At 53.0% G+C, this 14424-nt stretch overlaps 1 protein-coding gene across 7 annotated transcripts in view; it reads left to right on the top strand.

Annotated features, from left to right (window-relative positions):
• The first annotated feature begins 1203 nt into the window (after nt 1–1203).
• The window catches only part of ZBTB16 (zinc finger and BTB domain containing 16), a 195644-nt gene continuing 182423 nt past the window's right edge, over nt 1204–14424 (top strand). For 2 of the 7 annotated variants that reach the window (XR_008538149.2, XM_016922021.4), the window contains exons 1-2: nt 1240–1545; nt 4883–6240. Coding sequence is in view for 6 of the 7 variants with exons in the window: in XM_016922021.4 (XP_016777510.1) it covers nt 4973–6240 (1268 nt within the window). In the remaining variant the exon portion in view is untranslated. Of the gene's footprint in view, nt 1806–1882; nt 1958–1990; nt 2244–4882; nt 6241–14424 lie in introns of those variants that run through there. The other 5 variants (XM_016922016.4, XM_016922020.4, XM_016922018.4 and 2 more) reach the window with 5 other exon arrangements.

Consider the following 14424-nt stretch of genomic DNA (forward strand, 5'->3'; position numbering starts at 1 on the left):
CGCATGGAGGTGTGATTCTAGGTGAGTCCTGCGGAAAAGCTTTGGCCCACCCGCGAGTCACGGACAGAACATGCAGACTCAGGCCTTGGTGACATAAGCTCCGCATTGCTAAAACCGCGTGACCTCGAGGGCTGACTGGCCTGAGACCCCTGGATGGCGCTCTCGGCCACCCCCACCTCCCACCCCAACCTCCTGGGCTTCGGTCAGAATCCACAGCCCGTGCCCGAAGAGCGCTTCCCGCCTCTGGCACCCTACCTTCGCTCAGCTCCAGGGAAAAGGGGAGAGGGCAGCTTTCTGCAGTCAGAGGAAGAGTACATTTTCTTTGGCTGCTCTACCCTCTGAAGTAGGGCGGCCAGCTGAAGGAGGACACACTTTTGAGGGGCCCAGAGCTTGTCCAAGCTTCCCCCTGCCCCCTGAAGACTGTGCACTGAGCTGGGCGCAGTTCTCGGGAACTGTTTCCACCCAGATTGCTGGGGGGCGGGGGGGGGGGTGGGATGCGGGCAGAGCCGAGAGGCTGTCCAAGTTTGGGAGAGAGAAAAGTTTCTCCCAGGACTCGACCTTGGCCTCCAGCAATCGCGACAGCTAAAAAGGGGTGTCTCGCTTCGACAATAGATCCCCGCGGACCTTCTGGCACCTGGTTCGCTAGGGCCCGCGAACTCTGCCTCGGGAGACTTATTGAAATACGGATGCTCAAGCCGGGAGGCGCGCAGTAGCCAGGAGGATGAGAGGCCCGGGTTTGGGCTAGGAAAGCGGCCTTTTAAAACAGATGTCAGGGGGAATGCAGCCCCGAGCCATGAGAAAAAAGTTAAAGGCGAGATGACACGCACTGAATTGGGGCAAACATTGGAAGAGGAGACAAAACTGCATGCTTGAGCACCGGGGTGCGGGGAGCGGGGGACAAAACCCGTATCCAGTGGAAATTAAAATCTTGGGAGTAGGTGGGGGCTGCTGGGCGCCCTTCACCCTCAGTTCCCCTATTAAGGATTCTGAGTCCCCATGCACTCCTGTCCTCTGGCTCCTTCCTTTCTCTCCGCTCGGCCGGTGAGAGGCGGCCGCCGGCGCCCCAGCAGCAGCTAGATGTCAGGCGAAGCCCGGAGCGCGGAGCGCGGGGAAGGGAGGGGAAGGGAGGGGAGGGGAAAGGAGGGGTGGGGCGGGGAGCGCGCGCGGGCTCGGCCAGTGCGGGGTGGTGGGCGGGCTGAGCCCGGGGACGGCGCGGGAGGGGGGAGGGAAGGGGGGCAGCTGTGGGCAGGGAGCCGGGCTCGGCCGCCAGCACTAAAGATGGAGAGGCGCCGGGGCCTTGCAGGGGAGGGGGCTCGGCGTTGACGTGGGACGCGGCGGAGGCGCAGCAGCCGGTGGTGATTTGCTAACCTCGCAGCAGAGAGGAGTTGAGGGCGATGAGAGCGGGTACTGCGAACTGCCGGGCGATGCTGTCGCTGCCGCCGTGATACGGAGAGCAACAGTTCCCCAGCAACACCCCTCCCCGACACAGGCACACACCCCCCGACAGGCACGCACACCCACCCCACAGTGCCCGGCTCGGCTGCGGTGAGTGAGGGGCCGGGAAGAGGCGCACCGCCCAGCGAGCGCCGCGCGCCGGGGCTCCCCGGGGCTGGAGAGGTCTGGGGGGCGCGCGCTCGCTTCGGCCACTCGGCCGCTGGGCTTGTGCCTTTTTTATTTGGCGTGTTCCCTTCCTGCCGCTGCAGCCGTCGCCGCCACCGGTTGGGGGTCGGCTAGAAGGGGGAGCCCCGGCTGTCAGCCTGGGCGCAGCTGCCTCCCCAGCCCTTCCTCTCCAGGGCACGGTCGGGGTGAGAGGTGGGGGGCGTAGCGGTGTGCGGGGGCTGAGGGCGTAAGCAGAGGGGTCGGGGATCCGGAGGCTTTGTACCGCCAGGGGCTGGCGGAGGAACAGAGCCCGTGGGTGCTCTTATGTATGCGGACCGGTGCGCGGGCGCGAGATAAGGTTGTGGTTTATTTATTTGTGTGTTTATTCGCCGGCCGGCTGGGAAGCTAGAATCGGAGGAGCTGAAGAGTAGATCTGGGGGCGGAGGGGAGCAGGACTGGGACTGCTTACGTTTTGTTTCTCTTTGAAAAAACGTGGTGGGCTTTTTCTTGATTGGACTTGATCCCCCCCTTTTGCAGGGGAGGGAGGGAAGCTCCAGAGGGTCTCCAGCTCTGCGGGCCCTCCTCGGCTCTCGGCGGGACCGGCGGTGACACCGGAGCTCGCCGTGCGCTCCCGGCCGCTCTCGGTGGGTGCCGGTCTCTGCACCTGATGCGTTCGGGATGCCTTTCCCACCCTGGCGCGCCCGCCGCTAGCTCGCACAGCGCCTCGAACACTCCCGCACGCGCTTGAAATGCGCACGGTCCCGCCGGCCCGCGGACCCACCCGGACGCACGGAGCGCTCCGCACCGACTCGCTCGCCGCCTCCCCGAGACGCTCGCACCGTGCTTGGGCCGGGCGCGCCGGCCGCTGGCGCCGCTGGCCAGAGGCCTGGGACCCAGCCGGTCGCTCCCGGGGGGTCACGGCCCTGGGTCGGAGAGGGAGGGCGGGCAGACCCCTTCTCGCCTTTCCTCCCACAACTCGCTGCGGGGCTTTTGTGCTTCCCCTTCGCCGCGGGGCGGGTCCGCCTCCCCTGCCGCTCTCGCCGCGGAGTCCAGCCCGCCCGGACTGTCGCCGTTCCTCCCCGTCTCTTTCGCTTTCCCTCGTCCCTAGCTCAGCTCTCCTTCTTTCAGGAGTCTAGCTCCTCGGGAAAAGTTGCTTCCCCAAGTTTGCTGAAGTCGTCTCCAAGTCTCGGTGGGGGTCGCTGGGAACTGGGGGGAGTGTGAGAGCGCGGTCGATCCCCGGAGCTCGGGCGGGTTATCGCCGGCTCTTCCCCGCGCCGCCCGGCTGGACGCTGCAGCCAGCGCCAGCCGGATCGCGGGCGCCGAGCGGCGGGTGGGGGAGACGGCTGCCCGTGGGCGCCCAGGTTTCCCTCAGGACCCAAAAGGCTTGTTTCAGGGCGCCAAGCTTCCATTCTTTTGGCTGTTCCCTCCTAGTTCTCAGAAACCCCGATGTCTGCGGGAAAGCACGCGGTGGCTCGGCTCGGCTGAATGGTCATCCCACCCTTGACGGCCTCCGTCCCCACCCCGGGGCAGGCAGCAAAAGTGTCTTGACCAGCCGTCCTGTGAATCCTTTCTGCGTGAGCTTGGTGGCTCCTGAACTGATAGAGCTCCTTCTGGGGGTGGAGGCAAGCAAGCAGTGTTCGAAGAGTGAGGGAGAGACCTTGCTGTTCCTTGCTCTCAGTGCATTCACTGCAATATTGGTCGCTGTAAGACAGACACGGGGAGGGTCCTGGGCCTGCGCGGTCTTTCTAACATTCCTTTAAGCGAGGTTTGGAGTCTAGGAGCCCTCTTATTGATCCCGAACAGGCTCTGGGAGAGGCCTTTGTTTCCCAGCCCTGTCTTCCCTTCGTACTGGTTGTAACTCACACCACAGATGCTGGTGCCAATATCACCTCCAGCGCCTCTGAGCCATGTCCAGCATCCCTTGCTGCCCCTGGTCACAGGACTTGCAGACTCCTTGGAGCCTGTGGGACACACGTGGAGTTCACACACCCAGCCCAGCATGAGCACTCCTGGCTGTAGGGGACCATATTTAACTATGGTCTCTCTCCATACCTTAATGACCCATCCTTCTTCGTTTTTTAGATCCTCCTGTCCACCGGGCAGTTGTGGGCAGGAGGGTAGGTACGACACCTTATGTAAGTGTAAGTGTGTGTTTGTAAACACACACACACTTTTTTTTTTTTTTTTCTGAGACGGAGTTTTGCTCCTGTTGCTCAGGCTGGAGTGCAGTGGCGCAATCTCGGCTCACGGCAACCTCCGCCTCCCGGTTTCAAGTGATTCTCCTGCCTCAGCCTCCTGAATAGCTGGGATTACAGGCGGGTGCCACCGCGCCTGGCTAATTTTGTATTTTTTGTAGAGACGGGGCTTCTCCATGTTGGTCAGGCTGGTCTCGAACTCCCGACCTCAGGTGATCCGCCTGCCTGGGCCTCCCAAAGTGCTGGGATTAGAGGCGTGAGCCACCGCGCCCAGCCCCACACACTCTTTCTGTCTGTCTCTGGCTGGTGTACATACACACAGTTCAGATTTTATATTATACATACAATAACTTTGAGGCTTCCGTGGGTAGAAATGACCCAAGTTAGTGTGTGGGTTGTGTGTGTGTTCCTGTTAGTACCTAGGGATGGGGACAGGGCTTGGGTCTGCCAGTGCTTTGCAGCCCTGAGAACAGTAGAAGGCCAGAGGCCAAGGCTGATGGTGAGAGGATAGCCTTTGCGGAGGAGAGCCCAGTGTCCATAGATTTCTGTGGCCATGGCTACAGGCTCCTGGCCTCCAATGAGTTTGACTCTGCTTCTGGGGCTCCTGTAGTGAGGCAGAGTTTGAAAAAACTGTTTTAAAGATAAGGTTTGACATCCAGGGGGCTGTCGTGAAGCTGACAAGGAAGGGGCTAAAGTCTTGCTAATTTTAAGTAAGTGCACTTCGTCATAATGAATGTTGGCCTTGCCTAGGGAGCCCCTACTCTCAGACACAGAGAAAGCTGAGGACTTATAGGACTTCACTACAATTTTCATTTCACTTCATCTAACAGATGTCATAGAGTAGTGAATTAGGCATCTGCTGTGGCAGAAACTTCTTTTTACTCTCAGCATCCCTGGGCTTGAAAGGCAGATTTGTAGATTTCTAGGAAGCTACTTCAATTAAAATCTCTAAGATCCTCTTGCTAAGGGCTTGGCAACAGGGAGAAGGGGGCATGTTGTAGTGGTTGAATTCTTACTTTTAGGGACACTGATGAATTTGTCTTTTGTTCTCTCATCTCTTTTGCTTCTTCCCCTCTTCTTTCTCCTAGCCTCCTCTATTGGCCCAGGAAGCCCACCCAGCCCCGCCACGCAGAGCCCAGAAGGAAAGAAAGCCTCATGCCTGAGCCGAGGGGAGCACCATGGATCTGACAAAAATGGGCATGATCCAGCTGCAGAACCCTAGCCACCCCACGGGGCTACTGTGCAAGGCCAACCAGATGCGGCTGGCCGGGACTTTGTGCGATGTGGTCATCATGGTGGACAGCCAGGAGTTCCACGCCCACCGGACGGTGCTGGCCTGCACCAGCAAGATGTTTGAGATCCTCTTCCACCGCAATAGTCAACACTATACTTTGGACTTCCTCTCGCCAAAGACCTTCCAGCAGATTCTGGAGTATGCATATACAGCCACGCTGCAAGCCAAGGCGGAGGACCTGGATGACCTGCTGTATGCGGCCGAGATCCTGGAGATCGAGTACCTGGAGGAGCAGTGCCTGAAGATCCTGGAGACCATCCAGGCCTCAGACGACAATGACACGGAGGCCACCATGGCCGATGGCGGGGCCGAGGAAGAAGAGGACCGCAAGGCTCGGTACCTCAAGAACATCTTCATCTCGAAGCATTCCAGCGAGGAGAGTGGGTATGCCAGTGTGGCTGGACAGAGCCTCCCTGGGCCCATGGTGGACCAGAGCCCTTCAGTCTCCACTTCATTTGGTCTTTCAGCCATGAGTCCCACCAAGGCTGCAGTGGACAGTTTGATGACCATAGGACAGTCTCTCCTGCAGGGAACTCTTCAGCCACCTGCAGGGCCCGAGGAGCCAACTCTGGCTGGGGGTGGGCGGCACCCTGGGGTGGCTGAGGTGAAGACGGAGATGATGCAGGTGGATGAGGTGCCCAGCCAGGACAGCCCTGGGGCAGCCGAGTCCAGCATCTCAGGAGGGATGGGGGACAAGGTTGAGGAAAGAGGCAAGGAGGGGCCTGGGACCCCGACTCGAAGCAGTGTCATCACCAGTGCTAGGGAGCTACACTATGGGCGAGAGGAGAGTGCCGAGCAGCTGCCACCCCCAGCTGAGGCTGGCCAGGCCGCCACTGGCCGACCTGAGCACCCAGCACCCCCGCCTGAGAAGCATCTGGGCATCTACTCCGTGTTGCCCAACCACAAGGCTGACGCTGTATTGAGCATGCCGTCTTCCGTGACCTCTGGCCTCCACGTGCAGCCTGCCCTGGCTGTCTCCATGGACTTCAGCACCTATGGGGGGCTGCTGCCCCAGGGCTTCATCCAGAGGGAGCTGTTCAGCAAGCTGGGGGAGCTGGCTGTGGGCATGAAGTCAGAGAGCCGGACCATCGGGGAGCAGTGCAGCGTGTGTGGGGTCGAGCTTCCTGATAACGAGGCTGTGGAGCAGCACAGGTAGGCCCCGCTCCAGCCCCGCACCTGATGTAGGACTTGAGTCCCTCACACCCCTCCTTCACACCCTGGCTGCTCCCAGGTTAGGGGCCTGGCTCCCCTGTCTTGGCAATTTGTGAAAAAACCAGAACACTTCTTCTAAAGTTCTGGGGGGGAGGGGAGCAGATTTTTTAGAGTGTAGTGAGGGGGCCTAGGATCTTTCCAAAAAGCACCAGGGGACACTCATGGGCGCAGCTTCTTAATAGGCCCTTCCCTTTGTTTTTTGCTTTTGGGCCCCTGTTTGTTTTTTCTGCTGTTTGGTCTGTTCTCCTTTGCTTGGAGTGACTGATAAAATGGAGAGAAGGAGAAAAGGAGTGGGATGAGGGTCTCTTGTGCCCTGCATCTGACCATGTTACTAGGTTTCAGGTCCTCGGGTTCCCATGCAGTGGTCCCTGTGAAGACAGGCTGTCCCTTTCTGCAGCTTGGGAGAATGGGAGGGGCTGGAGGCTGCTTAAGCCACAAGAGCAGCTGCAGGTTCCAAACCTTATTCCTGGTGAAAGTTAATCTCCTTGCTCTGTCTCCCTTCTCATTCTCTGATCCTGCACATGCATTTAGGGGGAATTGATTTAAATGCAAGGGGAAAGGATGGGTATAAGAGTCTTGGTCTTGCAGCCTGTGAAGTCTCATTCTTATCCCATCTCTGCTCACACTGAACTAAATGCCGCTTCAGGCTAGCATTGGCTTCCCTCCGGCTTCCGTTTCCTTCTCTATGAAATAACCATTCATTGAGCTCTTATGACATGTTTGGTTCAGTACTAAGCACTTTCCATGAGTTGCATTTTCATTACAGCAGCCCTTTGAGATAGGTAATGTCCTTCTTTTTTTTTTTTTGGATGGAAGTTTTGCTCTCCTTGCCCAGGCTGGAGTGCAATGGTGTGATCTCTGCTCACCGCAACCTCTGCATCCCGGGTTAAAGTGATTCTCCTGCCTCAGCCTCCCGAGTAGCTCAGATTACAGGCATGCACCAGCATACCTGGCTAATTTTGAATTTTTAGTAGAGATGGGGTTTCACCGTGTTGGTCAGGCTGGTCTCGAACTCCCGACCTCAGGTGATCGGCCTGCTTCGGCCTCCCAAAGTGCTGGATTACAGGTATGAGCCACCGTGTCCAGCTGGTAATGTCCTTCTTTTACATGGAACAATACTAAGGCTCAGATGTCAAGTCTCTTTTCCAGGGTCACATAGATAGTAAGAGGCAGAGCTGGATTCAAATTTAGGTCCTTACCCCCTGGTACTTTGCTGCCTCTTGGAGTCACTTAGATTTGAAGAGGATCATGTCTATGGAACAGAGGGTTTTGAAGATTTTATTGGAAGTGGAGTAAATAACAGGAGGGGATCAGTAGCAAGTTTGTTTTTTTTTCCTTGCTTCTGTCATAAACCATGTGCCCATCATTTTACCCTCTAGTTTCTGGGTCAGATGAATGGAGTCAAGAAATCCAGCTTTCTGTTGTCATTGACGACAGCATTTTGCTGCACACCCTGTGGTCTGCTGTTTTGCTGATCTTGGGTGGATTCTCCACTTCCTCCCCCTTCACCCCCATTCCCCTGTTGCTCGTTCAGGTACGGGGGATGTGAGTGAGAGGGGTTGGGGTGGGGATATCTGGAAGTTGATCTCATCACCCCTAGCCGGAATCTGCTCTGACCCTGCCTCCTCGACAGCTCAGAGGCTTACCTCGTGGAAAGTGCGGCAGAGCTAAACGTAGCCGACTTTTTCCAGTGGGTGCGAAAAATAACCGCCACTAAGGTGTGTCTTCTTGATGCTTGTACTGCTCAGAAATAGACTGAGGTTGTGTTTGTTTTTGCTCAAACTTTCCTAAAGAGGAAACCCGCTCCCCAAAGTTGACCAGATAGATGTATCATCTTTCCGGATGTGAATTATTTCGGCTGTGTGCTATGAGAACTGGGTATGGTGGGAAGTAATTGTTTTTCTGACTCTCATCAGGTCCTGGTTCCTGGTTGCTTTTCTTTACCCGAGAGGGCCACAAAAGATACCACTCTCTTGAGAGTTCCAAGTTCCCCTTCAGCAAGACCCTCATTCCTCTGGGGAGAGAGGGAGAGTTGGCCATGTTATATTCGAAAGAGCCTGGGTATTGGAATTGGCCATATTTAGTGGTGAGAGCCTGTGATACTTATTTAACCTTTCTGGGCCTTCTTTCACTCACAACTTTTTTTTTTTTTTTTTTTTTTTTTTTTGAGATGGAGTCTCGCTCTGTCACCGGGCTGGAGTGCAATGGCGTGATCTCAGCTCACTGCAGTCTCCACCTCCCGGCTTCAAGCGATTCTCCTGCCTCAGCCTCCTGAGTAGCTGGGACTACAGGCGCCTGTCACCCCGCCCAGCTAATTTTTTGTATTTTTAGTAGAGACAGGGTTTCACCATGTTGGCCAGAATGGTCTCGATCTCTTGACCTTGCGATCCACCCACCTCGGCCTCCCAAAGTGCTGGGATTACAGCTGTGAGCCACCCCGCCCGGCCTTCACTCACTTCTTAAAATGGAGATGGTCAACAGGGTTGGTGCTGAATTAATGAAGTAAGATCCAGAAATCACTAGAGCTGTGATGGGCACATAGTCACCGCAGCGGTGAAGAACTGACCATCTGTCCCTTGTGTTGTTTAGGCCTCATCTCTGCATGGTCCTCATTGGCTCTGAGTTCTAGTGTGTAGTGTCCACAGTGCTACCCTCCATGGGGGTTGTGTTGACTGTGAGGTGGTGCAGAGAATGTCCCTGTCCTTGTGAGCATATGACAGCAAGACACTGGCCCTGGAATCCTCCGTGTCACATGTGGGCTGCTGACAGGAAGAATGTGCTTTTGTTGTTGTTGTTGTTGTTGAGGCAGAGTCTTACTCTGTCGCCCAGGCTGGAGTGCAGTGGCATGATCTTGGCTCACTGCAACCTCTACTTCCCGGGTTCAAGTGATTCTCCTGCCTCAGCCTCCTGAGCAGCTGGGACTACAGATGTGTACCACCATGCCCGACTAATTTTTGTATTTTTAGTAGAGATGGGGTTTCACCATGTTGGTCAGGCTGGCCTGGAACTCCTGGCCTTAAGTGATCCACCTGCCTCGGCCTCCCATAGTGCTGGGATTACAGGTGTGTGCCACCCTGCTGGGCCGAGAATGTGCTTTTGACTGAGGGTGGAAAGTCAGCAGCTGCAGCCCAAGAAGTTAGAGCCAGGGGCAGTGCCTTTGATGGGAAGCTTGGGGGTCTAAAGAAATCAGAAAGGGGAGAAAATAATCCTGCGTGTGCTCAGCCCTCACTCAGATCAACAGCCCCTCGGGTCCCAGCTATAGATGTACTTTGTAGAAGGCTTTTTTTCTCCCCTTCACCCTCAAAACTCCAGGATTAATGTGCCATTCCCTTTTTTCTACTGTTCTCTGTCTCCCCCCAACCCATCAGCGGTCTGAGAAATGCTATGATGGAAAAAAAAAAAAAACAACAGCCCTGTAACCAGTACAAACAAAAAGCCAAGACAAAAAAAAAAAAAAAAAAAAATCAGAAGGGGAGATTTTGAGGCCAGGAAGCCGTGGCATTCACTGGAAATATATCAGTGATAAAATAACAGGCTACAGGGTTTATTTTATTTTATTTTTAAGTCAATAGGCCTGAGTGTTGGTAAAGACTAGATACCCAGCAATCCTTCTTGCATTTCTTCTTGGGGTGGGGGGCAGAAGGGAATGGAGAGGAAATGAAGGCGGATTGCTGGTAAGTGAGGCAGGAAGGCAGGGAGTTTATTATGGAATGTCATCGGTAAGTTTCCCCATGATTTGATCCCAAGCTGGTGTGGAGTGAAGGGTAAGCTGTTGGCTCAACAGATAGTGAGAATCAAACTTTGTGGAGTTGTAGATCCCATTTCCTGCAGCGGACAGCAAGATGTACAAGCCGTCCACTGCAGGAATGACATGCTGCAAAAGGGATGCAGTGTCAAGTGTAGTCATGGATGGGTGGGAAGACCAGACAAAGGCACCACACAGGTAAATCCAATGGGACTGACTTACCTAAACGAACCAGAAGGAAGTCAGAACAGTGGGAAGATCTGATAGATAAGCAGTATTCTGCAGGCAGATGAAGGAGCAAGCTTTGGGCCCCCAAATCTTCACCAGTGCATCCACATTACAGAGGATAATGCCTGAGGGAGGGGAAGATCATCTCAGGATTCTGGAACACTGGGCCCTCCCTTTCTTATTCCAAAACGCTGGAGCAGTTCTGCATGTAGGCTTCTCTGGAAATGGTCTAGGAACCAGCTCATCCAGGCCAGGTGCACCTGATCATTCTCAGAGTTACGTACATATGCGATAAGATTGCAGGGAACAGTATAGTTGACTTAAGTGTGAACACAGTCCTCATTTATAGTCCCTAGTCTCCCATGGCTCATACAGCTTGGTCTTTATGTGTTTCTGAATTTAGTGCTGCAGAGGCACAATGGGGTCTGGTTTCTGGATCTTATACAGACAAGCACTTAGGTCACCTGCAGTGGATGTCCTGCACAGACACCGTCGCAACTCTTGCCTGGCTCCTTTTTTTTTTTTGGAGATGGAGTCTCACTCTGTCTCCCAGGCTGGAGTGCAGTGGCGCAATCTCAGCTCACTGCAAGCTCTGCCTCCCAGGTTCACGCCATTCTCCTGCCTCAGCCTCCCGAGTAGCTGGGACTACAGGCACCCGCCACCACGCCCGGCTAATTTTTTGTATTTTTAGTAGAGACGGGGTTTCACCGTGTTAGCCAGTATGGTCTCGATCTCCTGAACTCGTGATCCACCTGCCTCGGCCTCCCAAAGTGCTGGGATTACAGGCGTGAGCCACCACGCCCGGCCTCTTGCCTGGTTCTTGAAGGGATTCTCAGGAACCACAGGGAATGTCTGAGCCAGCTTTCTGGATCCGTGTGTACAGCCCTTCCCAGAGGCTTTGTGGAGCCAGCTGTACGGTGCATGAGCTTTGTGGCTAAGATATCAGAGTTCTGCCTGGCCCTTGGCCTTGGTCTCTCTCAGATGGTCAGCTGCTCTGTTTTTAGTGGTTGATCATGTAGAAGGCCAACAGGTGTTGACCTTGGTTTAGGCTACTTTTGGGATTTTTGAGGTTTCCTGAGACTCTTGGTTTTCTTTCATCATCCCGTCCAGAACCTCTGATGTCAAACTAAATTCTGTTTGGAAAAGGGTATGCTGTAGAATAATGATAGCAACAGCAATAATATTAATAATACCTTTTATCGGTTGCAGCATTTTCTTCTTTGCAAAGCACCTCTAATGACTTTATCTCTCTTGCCCTCACAGCCTTCCTTGAGGGGGTACAGGTCCATAATCCCATATCTGTGGTAATGAAGTCTGAAAAGCTCTGAAAACTAAAAAGTTTGCAGTAAACTCATTGAGTGGCAAAACCTGATCTGAACTGATGTGAGGCTATATTTATCCTGCTTAGTTTGAATATTCATATGTTTTGCTGCAAAAATATTAATGTGTTTGATTACAGAGTGCTGCCCTAGACTCTGCTGGGGCTGTTAAACACGATTGGTGTCAGAGTACCTTTCTAAAGTCTGAACAGTTTTGGTCGTTGAAGCACCTGAAGGTTTTGGATAAGGGATTATGAACGATTATCATTCTCTATTGACAAATGAGGAAATGAGATTTGGAGCAAGTAAGTGACTTCCCATGGTCACACAGCTATAAATGGGTAGAACCAGGCACTCAGCTTGCCTTCTAATTCACAGTCCTGGGCGCTCTGCACCAGGCCATATAAGAACATGAGCATTGCTCTTCTGGGTCAAATCCATCTGACCTAGTCTTTGGTTGCCATCGCCATGCCTAAGATACCACCATTGGAGGCTACAGCCATCTTCCTTGACGTCAATCCTAAAGGTCAGGTGTATACCAGCTTCTCTTAGTAGCTATTTATGGCTGCCTTGTCATTCACAGATTTGCCAAAATCCTTTTTGAATCCATTTCCATTTCCAGGAAGTATCCTTTTTAGGGGTGATGAATGACAAGTTTATAATCTCCTGGCCTCCTGGAAATCTGGTCTTTTGGAGAGAGGTTGTTGGTTGTGAAGATAGGAAGATGGCAGAAGGCTTTGTAGTGGTGAGGCCAGGTCTAGACCCAGCTCTGCGTTTTTCAGCTCTGTCACCATTGACATCGTTTTTTTCATCGTGAGCCTTAACTTCTTCATTTTTAAAACTAGGCACTTCAGTGAGCTCTTTCTGGATTGTTGCACTCTTTAAAAAATTCTTTTATTCTTTGTGTACCCACTTATATCTTCATGAAGTCCTTTTGGTTAATTGAATTTTGCTGTTTTGGAATCTGGATTGGCAGTTCAGCCAGCTAAGTAGGGGGTCAGTTTGATTTGATTCTGTGTGTTGTGACTTTTTTTTTTTTAAATACTTTAACCTGCTTAGGGTTACTGAGCCATCTGGGATCTAGACTGAACTCTTGGAACTTTTGAAGATGATTTCCTTTATTTTATTTTCAATGGAGGAAAGTTGCCCACTCTTTCATCTCAGTGAGAAGTCCCATTTTAATTTGCCGTCACTATTGGATGGAGCCGCTAATTGCTGGGAGGGAGAAAGCTATAGTTTAGCAACACGTTTTCCTCCTGCTCGTTCTAGGAAAACTATTATGAATCTTTAAAATAGTGATTATCCTAAACTGTTAAAATCAAATTCTATTCACAGCTCTTTGATTTCTTGCTAATTCAGGAGAGAAACTTTTCCAATCACTTTAATTTTTTTTTATTAATTTAAAGCAAGCCCTGCTGAAAGCCCAAGTATATATGACTTAGAGTCTTACTAAATGAATACAGGTGTGCCTCAGTTTGTCCATTGGAGGGTTTCTGAATTTTCCATAACTAAAGATTTTCTATTCTGTTTTGGCTGGGTGTGTGGGGTGAAAGCTCTTACTCTCTGGCAGTTATTTAAGTAGTAAGAAATTTGCTACAACTCTTCCCCACCCCCACGTTTTACAGATAGGAAATGAGCACTTTGACTGTCCAGGTCAGACTTCTGATTTTGCTACTTACTAACTGTGACAGTGGTTGTGTTACTTAACTTCTCTGTGCCTGTTTGCTCATTTGTGAAACAGAAATAATAGTAGTACCTACTTCATTGGGTTGTTATAAGGATTCATCAGAAAATATTTATCCTGTGTGAGGAACGGTGGCACAAAGTAAGTGCTCCATAAGTGTTTGCTAGGGTATTTTTCTTGTCATTGTGTGAAGTAGGTCATGCTAGCCATGCAGGGTGAAAAATGTGTTCATGTTGGTCCAGATCCTGCTTTCTCCCTGAGACCGTTCTTCCGCATAGGCGTCGATCCGTATAGTGCTGTAAAACTGCTGCCTCGGGCACCTCATGTTTGGGGCTGAGACATTGCTTCTGCGTCTTCCCCAGAAGCTGATCTCTTGTACTGTGGTGGCCAGGGTACTCTTTGTCCCATTGACCTGAGGCCCGGTGAGTCATTCCAGTTCTCGTTTAAATTTAGCCGGGCAGCGCTCCACTGCCATCGGGTCCAAATGCCGGGGAGGCTCACTGATGCGGTGTCCTGTTGCCTGTGCACGTGGCCAGGCGTGCACATCACTGTGCTTATGAGAGAGATGAAGAGCACAGATACCACCTTACTGATGGGGGTCCTGGGGCTGGGCTTGTGGGTGTTGGGGGTTCCAGAGCTCCTTCCCTTTCCTGCCTGTCAGCGCAGGATGCTTCTAAAATGTGGACTCAGCAGACATTGTTTTGAGTGCTTGCTACATGTCAGATTCTGTGCAAAGTGCACTCACAGCCAGCATCTCTGTAAGCCCTCTAGCTGTCCTGTAAGGTGGGTATCAGTTTCACATTCTCAGATGGGCCGAGAGAAGCCCAAGAGGTCAGTGGACTTTTCTCTAGTAAAGAGTTGTACAGGCCGGGCGCAGTGGCTCACGCCTGTAATCCCAGCACTTTGGGAGGCCGAGGCGGGCGGATCACGAGGTCAGGAGATCGAGACCATCCTGGCTAACACAGTGAAACCCCGTCTCTACTAAAAATACAAAAAATTAGCCGGGCGTGGTGGGGGGGGTGCCTGTAGTCCCAGCTACTCGGGAGGCTGAGGCAGGAGAATGGCGTGAACCCGGGAGGCAGAGCTTGCAGTGAGCCGAGATCATGCCACTACACTCCAGCCTGGGCAAAGGAGTGAGACTGTCTCAA

The sequence above is a fragment of the Pan troglodytes genome, chromosome 9 (genome assembly GCF_028858775.2).
Source record: "Pan troglodytes isolate AG18354 chromosome 9, NHGRI_mPanTro3-v2.0_pri, whole genome shotgun sequence".
In the NCBI taxonomy this organism is placed as follows: domain Eukaryota; kingdom Metazoa; phylum Chordata; class Mammalia; order Primates; family Hominidae; genus Pan; species Pan troglodytes.